Here is a 9,640-nt window from a genome sequence, read left to right as displayed (position 1 = left end):
ACCACCACCCCCCCCCCCCCCCATCGAGTGATTGCATTGTTGGGAGTGATTGCGACGTCATGCGTTGCTCAAAAGAAATGAGGAACTGCCCGGCACCCCGCTCATAATTTGCTGGTTTGAACGTCTAATTCTAACGGGTTGTTTTCGAGACCCCATAACCAAAAAGAGTGGTTTACCAATGTGCCGTGTGTGAAAGTTTTGGAATGATGAACCAAGTCTACGCTTGGTTTCCAGAGAAAAGGATGGCGTCATGGCGGCATGGGTCAGCTGGTTCAGACCGGGGGTTGTGACCTGGCCAGTCTAGGACACACCGACATTGACCTGGTTAAAAAAAACCTTCCTTTCTGTTCCACGTTGGCCCCTTGAGAAGCTATTCAACTGACAAGCAGGTCTGGGTTCAGACTTCTGGGGGCCACTTCTGCAAGTTATTAATTTCCTTTTCAGCAGAAGAAAAGAAGTGCAAAGTGATAGATTCCTCCTCTTGCCCTCGCCCTCTCTCCCACCACACACGTCTGACAACACGTTGTGGGGATCCTCCTCAGTCACCCCTGCCGTCTCTCCATTCCAAAGCTAAAGCTGGGCCCCCCCCCGCTTTAGCTTTACGTCTTAAAATATGTGGCTTTACTAAAACATATTTTCAACCTCACTATGAACTACTGCACTCACCACATTTTTGCTGGAAATGCATTTTCTGTTGTTGCTGTTGGTATTCTGTATCTGATATCTGTAGGTCATGCTTTAAATCCTACAGCAGGGAGCACCAGAAAAGAGGGGAACCATACTGCCAAACTAAATTGTATTATTGTTTCATGGAAATGGTTAGGTCTTCCAAATGAGTGATTCCTAAAGGTTTGATTATTCAAATAGGTTCATTCACCACTTAACACATGAGTTTTCAGCCTGTGGCAGAAGATGGGCTGGGTTTGATTATTAGGCCTATGTAGGCTATTTTTTTCCTTACTTCTCTTATTTATATGAGCGAGATATTTGTAAGAGCCCCTTGTTGGCTTTTGTTTTTACGAATGGCAATTTCGACAAGGTAAAACATCATTCTCAACAACATCTTTGGCCGCTGAATGGCCCAGGAATTCATAACCGATGTATTTGGCTTTCACCTCATCCCATATCCTTACGTGGATGTCTAACTGTTTAGTCTGTAGATAATGATTCAGACTCTCTTGAAATAAAAGGACATACAACCTTTGTGTGGCAACTCTCACCAACATTTGCTGTTTGAAATAAGGAGCCAATCCAAAATTACACAAGTAAGCACACTTACGTTCCCCACACGAAAATTTGGCAGCTGCCAGCTGACGGAAACATTACACTGAAGAGTTCGCTAACATCCTCACACGATTTAAAAGAAAAGCGTGAGTTTGCAACTTGTAACGCCTACAATTCCTCGGCCCTTGAAGATTCTTCTCTGGTAACGTTGGAGATAGTGCCTTGTCTTTGACTGGGCCTCGTGATGGAAGAACTAGTGGAGCTTGAATTGGGCACAATGTTGGTTGAGGTTGGGGGCGAGAAAAAGCTGATGATGGTGCGCGAGCCTTCACACACTGCCTGGTGCTTAGCGCCTTTAGCATGGCTAGTTAGCGCTGCCTCTCGGCATATTACAAATGTCAATTGTTTTACAGCATAGTCCACATCGTGCATGTCTTGGGTCCTGGTCCTTCTCAAGCCATGTATTGTATTTATCCAAGTGGAGCCAGACATTATTAAATAACTTTCCTGGCATTTAAAATCGTCGTAAGGTTACGACGATAATGTGAAATATATTTTCCATTAATCTTTATTTATTTTTTATGGAAAAGTATTTACAGTATTTACATATAACATATGATTAGGCTGTGTTAAAATAAATTCCATGACTTTTCCAAAACTTTTCCAGGCCTTGAATTTGCAAACAACTTGCCTTGTCTTGCCTCAACTTATCTCAACAAACATCTCTGCTGTCATCACTGCAGTGTGGTGTGGGCAGAGGGGCGTGGTTAGCGTCGGCTATAAGAGAAGACTCACAAGGGGCTCTCTACAGTGAGATCAGATCCACACTGACGATTTCATCAGCTCCTGAAAAAGGAAAGGGAAGAAAGACCAGAGCAGAGCCACCAGGACAGGTAAGGATCCAGGGTGGTCTAACCGGGATTTATGGGATTTTGATCTTTGAAAAAACATGATTTTGATTTAACTTAAATAGACAAATCCATTTCTAAAAGCGTTAATGCCTTTTTAATAAACAGTGTAACACAATTTGTATCAAAAGAATAATTTATATGTAATTCACATTAACCCACTCCCCCCAGGGTGCTTTTAATATGTACGAGCCACTGAGCAATTAAACCCTGTACTGGACACAGCTTTTTTGCCTCCAAACCAACAAAAATAAATTGACGCACAATTGAAAAATCAACTAAAGAACCCATTCTAGTTTCTGAAAAAATCAAGGCAATTCTGAGGCCTACATATTATAATAACATATATTTTCCTATATTTCTCGATATATTGCAATCATAACATTTCTCCTGTAATTTCCTGCAATATTACAACTTGCTCCTAGAAACTGCATTCCATCCTTTGTTGAACTTATAACATTGTGCAGTGTGCACACCTGTTGCTGTGTTTTCTCTGCTACCTCCTAGCCCTGTCTCATTAGCATCACTGAACTAACCGTTCCCAGGATAACCCTTACGCTCGCTTCAAAGTTCGATGTTGTCATAGCTGTTATGTCGTTAGTAGTGATGGTCGGACGCGAACGATCCGGTTCAAAGAGCCGGCTCTTTTAAGTGAACGAGGGGAGCCAGCTCCCGGCCGCGAGCCGTTTTCTTTTTTTAAATAGAAAGTTTGCCTAGTCAGAATGATATGAAGCAAGGTCTCCGCTCTACGGGTGCTCCGTGCATGCTATGCATGTGTGCAGTGACACGTCGTACATGCATGCAAGTTGCAACCAATAACGTGCGGATACAGGGATCATACCATTAAGCAAGCAGCGAGGGGCGGGGGGATGTGTGTTCCGCCCATAGACAGGTCAGATGCGCTGCGCGAATGCAATCGGCTACAGCAATTTATTGATATTAGAAAATGTCATTTTTACTTTTGAATACTTCAGAACAAAGGATGGATTGAATAATTTAAGTGATATACGTATATACAGTATATATGCCTACACATATGAATCATAAGTCAAAACTGGCTACATTTGGTTGAATTATAAAAGGTATAAGTGGTAATATGAAGAGCCGTTTGGGAGCCGAAAGAGCCGGCTCTTGTTGGTGAGCCGATCCAAATTTTCCGGATCACTAAAAAGAGCCGTAATTCCCATCACTAGTCGTTAGCTTTCTGACCAATAGCAGCTGAAGCTGGTTGTACTACTTGGGGAGGGGCCACATCTGGGCTGTGCCACTTGGGGAGGAGCTGCTCATTTACCCCCCCCTACACATATCGACTTGGTTGTGACGTTAACAGTTTGTGAGTGCTTGCATGTGTTTGTATGTGGGACTCAGACAGTGAGTGAGAGGCTGCGGGTGCACAGCTCAGGCTGCAGGACGGCGCAGCAAGGAGCTTTTATAAAAGCAATATTGTTATCCTGCAGTAATCAGCCCTGTGGCCCCGAAACGTTAACGGCCCAGCGGGAAATCTCCAGATTACCACTCCACTCCACACCACGTGTGTGTGTGCGTGTGTGTATATATATATATATATATATATATATATATATATATATATATGTGTGTGCGTGTGTGTGTGATTCGATGGCCTGGTCATGTATACATGTCGGTAATATTCATCCTATGTGTTCGTTTTTTATGGAAGCATATAAAATGGCGTGGTGCTAACGCTAACCTTTAATATTTGTATTATTTTATATATATATACACCGCCAGCTTTGGTTGTCCATAAGTTTTCTCCCTTGGATATTGTTCTTTGATTTCCTTTTACAGCTCGAAATGTCTGCATCTTTTGTCGAGCATTTGAAGGATGCATGAATATATTGATGAACATTTCTGTTTCAGGTTATTAAACATGGCGACTACACTGCAAGTCATCGGTGGAAACAGAGGCTATCCATTTACTTTCACTGGCCGTAACAATGGTGCCACCCTCAAGAAGATTGGAGTGGCAGTGGCCGGCTGGCAGATCAAAGCTGTGCGGGCAGAACTGACTGATGGGCGTGTGCAGACCTTTGGAGATGCACAAACTTTCAAAGAGTTTACATTCGAACTCGGTGAGCGCATCACCAAGCTGTCCCTGTGGGGGAACGGTGAAGGGAGACGTCTGGGTGGCATCAGGTTCTGGACGAGTTCTACACGCGAGTTCTCCGCATACATGACTGACTTGCCACTGAAGACCGAGCACTCTATCGATGTGGGGTCTGGAGTCTGCCTGGGATTGGAGGGGAAATCTGGCTTAGACATCGACTGTATGGGATTCCTCTTCATCAATGCCATCAAGTCATCTGTGCTAACCGACATGTCCTATCCCGGCCTGGCCATGTACACACCCCAGGTGAGTGCTGCTATATGTCGAAGACCTGAGTCAGAATATGGCAGGATAAGTGGGCCAATACATTTCAAGTAACAAGCGTTTCTTTATTAACTCTGAAAAGCAATTGAAATGGGATAATTTTCATGCATGAATAGCACCTGTTTTTGTAATAGGTTGTGTCCAGGACAGAAATTGGCACGTATTTTTCCTCTTTCCTATCACTAACAAAAGCATGTGTTATACCTATATTTAATAGGGCAGATTACTCTTATATATGAATCAATCAAATGTATTTTATAAAGCCCTTTTTATATCAGCAGTGGTCAAAAGGTGCTTTTTTTTAAGAAGAATGAAGAAAGATTTGTTCTGATCAAATGCTTGTTGGCCCACTTTGCGTTCCATAAAGGACAACTTGATGAGTCCTGTCCACCGAAATAAACATTATAATTTGATATGGGGTTGACAGTAATGTCTTTTGTTTAATTACATTAGGTCAATTTCTGCCCCGGGGGATTAATAAAGTGTTAAAGTCTAAATGTTAGAGTAAATAAATAGGTTGATATTTTCTGTACTGGTTATTCAGTATTATTTTGTGTGTTGCCTGAACAATATACGTTTTTTTTTGTGTTTGTAGGTAAACAAAGAATATATAAAATCGCTGTCTTTTCACAACGGCACTACTCAGCCTCAAGAGCAGAAAGCACAGTACAGCAGAGAAGTGACCAAGTCTACCACCTGGAGCACCACCGCTAAGATTGAGTCCACCGTCAGCATGACTGTTCAAGCAGGGATCCCGGATCTGGTGGAGGTGTCTAGTGGGTTTAGCATGACCGTGGGACTGGAGACCTCCTCCTCAATGACCTCCTCAGTGAAAACAACAGAATCAGATGATGTTGTTGTAACGGTCCCGCCAGGAAAGACCGTCACCGTTGAGTTCTCAGTGGGACGAGCAGTCATCGACCTCCCCTACTCGGCCACAGTGAAAATCACATGCCTGAATGGCAGCGAGCTGGTCTTCCCATCCACCGGCAACTACAATGGTGTTGCTTACACTGCAGTGAGTGTAAAAACCACTGAGTCTGATCAAGTTATGAATGTCGAATAAGATGCATCAACATCTTACTGTGCACAGTTTTAATATTGATTGCATAACATTGGTTTGATTGCTAATGCAGAGTCGTGTGAACTTGCTCAGTGAATGACTGTCACAGATAAATAAATCATCATCATAAACCTGCTTGTGTTTCCATGTCCATCCTTTGAGCTTGTAAAACTAAATATGAAAATATTGTAGCTGATTGAGTCTGTCTGAGTAAATGATCATTTCAGTTCAAATATTCTATATGCTGTTAATAATTTAGTTTTCCAGTCCAACAGCATGGAAAGATTTTAGTGTATAGTTGGGCTGGAAATTGCCAACAGATCAGCTATTCTATATTTAATCTCAAATAGATTCAAACTTGATCACATTAGCTATTTGTTTAACTCTTCAATTTATTTGTTTCCAACCATTTAATTTTTTTTAAATGGTGCGCATGTTTACATTGTTTACTCCATAGACTGTTAAAATCTCTCCACTTGATTTAAGTCATTTCTTTACATCTTAAACTATGTGGCTTTACTAAAACATATTTTCAACCTCACTTTGCAGCATAGATATAGTGAACAATGCATGACTTGAATTCTTTACAGTTTATGATTAGACCGGAAACAGAGACAGCTCGCCTTCAAAGTAAAGCTCGCTTTAGAAGTAAAAGTCGTGCGTTTTGAAGCGTGAATTTAATTTAAAGACCGGGTAAACCAAGAATAATTATGGGTTTTGAGTTTATAATACCACAGGAAAATATATTATTAACCACCCTGCCAAATTTGAAGGACTAAAAAAATCGCGAAGTATATAAAATTATGCTTCAAAGTTGATGAAAAATGAGCAGTAATCCCTGGCTCAGGACGGTGGGGGCGTGTGCGCTGCAGGCCAGGAAACCACGCCCATCACCGGAGAGAGACCGTCTTCGGTCGGAAACTTAAATAAAGTAAACGAACCGTTAACGTTACGTTTCCCACTGTGGCATCCAGGGAAGATGCACCAACGAGGTTGAAGAGGCATAACGGGCAAGCTAGCTGCAAACTGACAATTCAAACCAGACTCGTGAGCGGTAAAACCATAGACGGGTGAAACCACAGAATGCTAGTGCGCGGTTAATGTATTTATACCTAGAGGGCAGCAGGGGGCGGGTCTACATCGAAGACCGCTTTACGTAAAGCGGTCTTCGATGTAGACCCGCCCATTTTAAACCTGCACACAGAACATTCTCTGAGGCCTAGCTCCTCAAGGAAATGATGAATGGGAAAAATATTTTTTACATGTTTTGAGGGACACATTTAAGGCCTAATTAATATGATAAGAAGAAAAATACTGAATTTTGTTTACCCGGTCTTTAAGGAGAGCCAAACTAAATAAATAAACAAATAGCCTAAATAATGAACATAATTCATAACTGTTATACAGTCATATTTCTGCCACTTTCCCACAACTGATTGTGAATAAATTGCCAATGGGCGCCAACACTGGAATTATTATAGAGCTCTGTGATTCATGTATGCATGTAATGATTCATTTATATATTCATCAACTTATTTACTTAAGGCTACTTAATCTGTTACTTTGGGTGAACGTTAAAGGTTATATAGTGTTGCGACCTGTGATGAGTCTGACTGGTGATTTACCTTGACTTTATTGCTGGCTCTGTTGTCATGACAATAACGCCACTAGCTATCCGATGTAAAAATCCTTCAAGTTTATTTACCGTTCTCTCTCTTAACTAGGCTACATAAATAAAATTAATTATCCTCTGGCCTGTATAATAACAAAATTAATGCAGTGGTAAGTAAAGAGCAATACAACAAAATCAGACACGCCGTGCACCGTGTGCTTTCGCAAATTTATTTGGGAGGTGACTACTTTATTTAAATAGACTCATTTGTCACGTATTATAATCATTATTATTGCTTTTTCATATTTTCATATTTTTCAGACCTTATACATATTTACATCCTGGTATATATATATATATATATATATATATATATATACTTACATCCTGATTCTACTGTACTGTTGCATATTTTGTTTCAGAGGAGAACACTCAGTACTCTGGACTCCCATGGAATGTCATTACGACTATCCAGGGCGCCAGGGCTTCCTCTACTCGTTACGCATATGACGGGAAATGGCGTGCGTTCGAAGAATGGTGCGTGAAAGCTGGGGAAATAGCTTTCCAGAGTCCCGTGCCTGTTATTCTGACGTTTCTACAGGACCTGCTGGATAAAGGCAAGGCCTTCTCCACTGTCAAAGTGTACTTGGCCGCTATATCGGCTTGTCACTTAGGTTTTGGGGACAAAACGGCAGGCCAGCATCCTATCGTTTGCCGGTTTATGAAAGGTGCTCGCCGTCTTCGGCCAGTGTCGCGGAACTTGACTGCTCCATGGGATTTATCTACGGTGCTTGATGCGCTGTCACGACCACCGTTTGAGCCCTTACGACAGGTAGAGCTTAAGACGCTCTCGTTTAAAACGGCTTTGTTGCTCGCGTTGGCCTCGGCTAAACGCGTAAGTGACATCCATGCGCTGTCGGTGAGCCCAGCGTGTATGCAGTTTTTGCGGGGGAACTCAAAGGTTTTATTGAAGCCGAATCCTGCGTTTGTTCCCAAGGTATTTGACTTTGCGTCGTCATACCGCCCTTGTGACATATTTTAATTGTAATATTCCCTAGTGATACATTTTTACTGTAATACTCTCACATAGCCACATCCAGTAGCACCGAGCATAGTTTAGAGGTAATTTCCCCTCACAATCGCCAGAGGGCAGCACTGAACACATTTGACAAATTAAGCATAATTAATTAATAAATAAATTAATTAATTAATTAATTACATACTTGAATAACATTAATAACATAACACACAAGTTGAAATAAATGATGAAGATAAAGATTGTAAAAGCCAACAGGGGTAAAAGTTATGACCACAGTCCAGATTGTGTAGGGGGGGTAATATATGTTAGCTAACTAGACAATCAGATGGACAGTGGCTATACAGTAAAGCTAGTCTAGCTTTCCAACCCAATTTTGTGTAGCCCACCTTCGTGAAATGTGTGATAAACAGGAAAAGGCCCTGCCACACTTACCTGACAACTGGAATGGGGTAATTTTTGGGATTACTGTTGAACTACTATGTGTTCACCCGGCTATGAACTGAGACTTGATAAATCATATTATCAATACATAACATATCTTGCCTTTTCTCTCTATAGTGTAACACTATATAGTACCATTGACACTTATTAATACTAACCATCATGAAACGTATAGCAATACTAACCCACTCTATATATATATCTCTCTCTCTCTTCCCCCTTACCTCACTTGTGAGGTAAACCATTACCAGTCATCAGCCATCCTTGTATTTGGCCCTCATCGCACCTGAAGTCCCATCCCTATAACTGCCCTACCTTCGCCTGTTGCTGTCCCCTTGACCGGATTCCTGGCCTGTGCTGCCTAGCGATCCACTACTGCCCTATGACAATTCCTATGACAATCCCATTTAGTGTCAGAAAGTTCAAATAGTCTAGTGTAGGGATGAGACTATTTGAACTTTCTGACACTAAATGGGATTCATGCATTATCATACTGGTTAGGTAACCATCCTACCTCTTTGTAACATACACCCCAGGTGGCTCTAAACACCATGTTCTATTCTCTACACCTAACTAACCTATTCATTTATCATGTATACAAACCTCACTGCCCTGTAACTGACCCTAGGCAGATGGGTCAGGCCCTCGAGTCGTGGATCTGCTTGAGGTTTCTTCCTATATGTATCTCCAATTCTAGGGAGTTTTTCCTCGCCCCTGTTACTCATGGGCTCTCTCTGAATGTTCAATACTCTGTAAAGCGCCGTAAGACGTGTAATGTTTTGGCGCTCTATAAATAAAATTGAATTGAATTGAATTGAATGTTAACTTGTGTATAATTCCCAATTTTTATTGATATATTTGCACTTTTAATCTTTCTGAAATCTACAAGGCAAATATTAAGTTAAAACTTAGTTCCCCGGCCCCATTCGTCTTTGTAATGAAATGTTCTATTTTGTCTCATTTC

At 41.5% G+C, this 9,640-nt stretch overlaps 1 protein-coding gene across 1 annotated transcript; it reads left to right on the top strand.

The window, feature by feature from the left end:
- Positions 1–1,984: 1,984 nt before the first annotated feature.
- LOC311356524 (aerolysin-like protein) lies at positions 1,985–5,719 on the top strand. The gene is made up of 3 exons (XM_084476315.1): positions 1,985–2,117; positions 4,011–4,503; positions 5,117–5,719. The coding sequence occupies exons 2-3, from the start codon at positions 4,021–4,023 to the stop codon at positions 5,585–5,587; spliced, it is 954 nt and encodes a 317-aa protein (XP_084332441.1). The 5' UTR covers positions 1,985–2,117; positions 4,011–4,020; the 3' UTR covers positions 5,588–5,719.
- Positions 5,720–9,640: the final 3,921 nt, after the last annotated feature.

The sequence above is a fragment of the Micromesistius poutassou genome, assembly GCF_964030765.1.
Source record: "Micromesistius poutassou genome assembly, chromosome: 12".
Lineage (NCBI taxonomy): Eukaryota > Metazoa > Chordata > Actinopteri > Gadiformes > Gadidae > Micromesistius > Micromesistius poutassou.
The sequence above is the reverse complement of the archived record's forward strand: the minus strand, read 5'-3'. Positions and strand labels throughout refer to the sequence as shown.

What these genes read in the sequence shown, in the direction of transcription:
- LOC311356524 (XM_084476315.1), top strand. Translation starts at nt 4,021, where the DNA reads ATGGCGACTACACTGCAAGTCATCGGTGGAAACAGAGGCTATCCATTT. An exon ending in TGGCCATGTACACACCCCAG is followed by an intron (nt 4,504 to 5,116) that starts GTGAGTGCTGCT and finishes TTGTGTTTGTAG; the next exon opens with GTAAACAAAGAATATATAAA.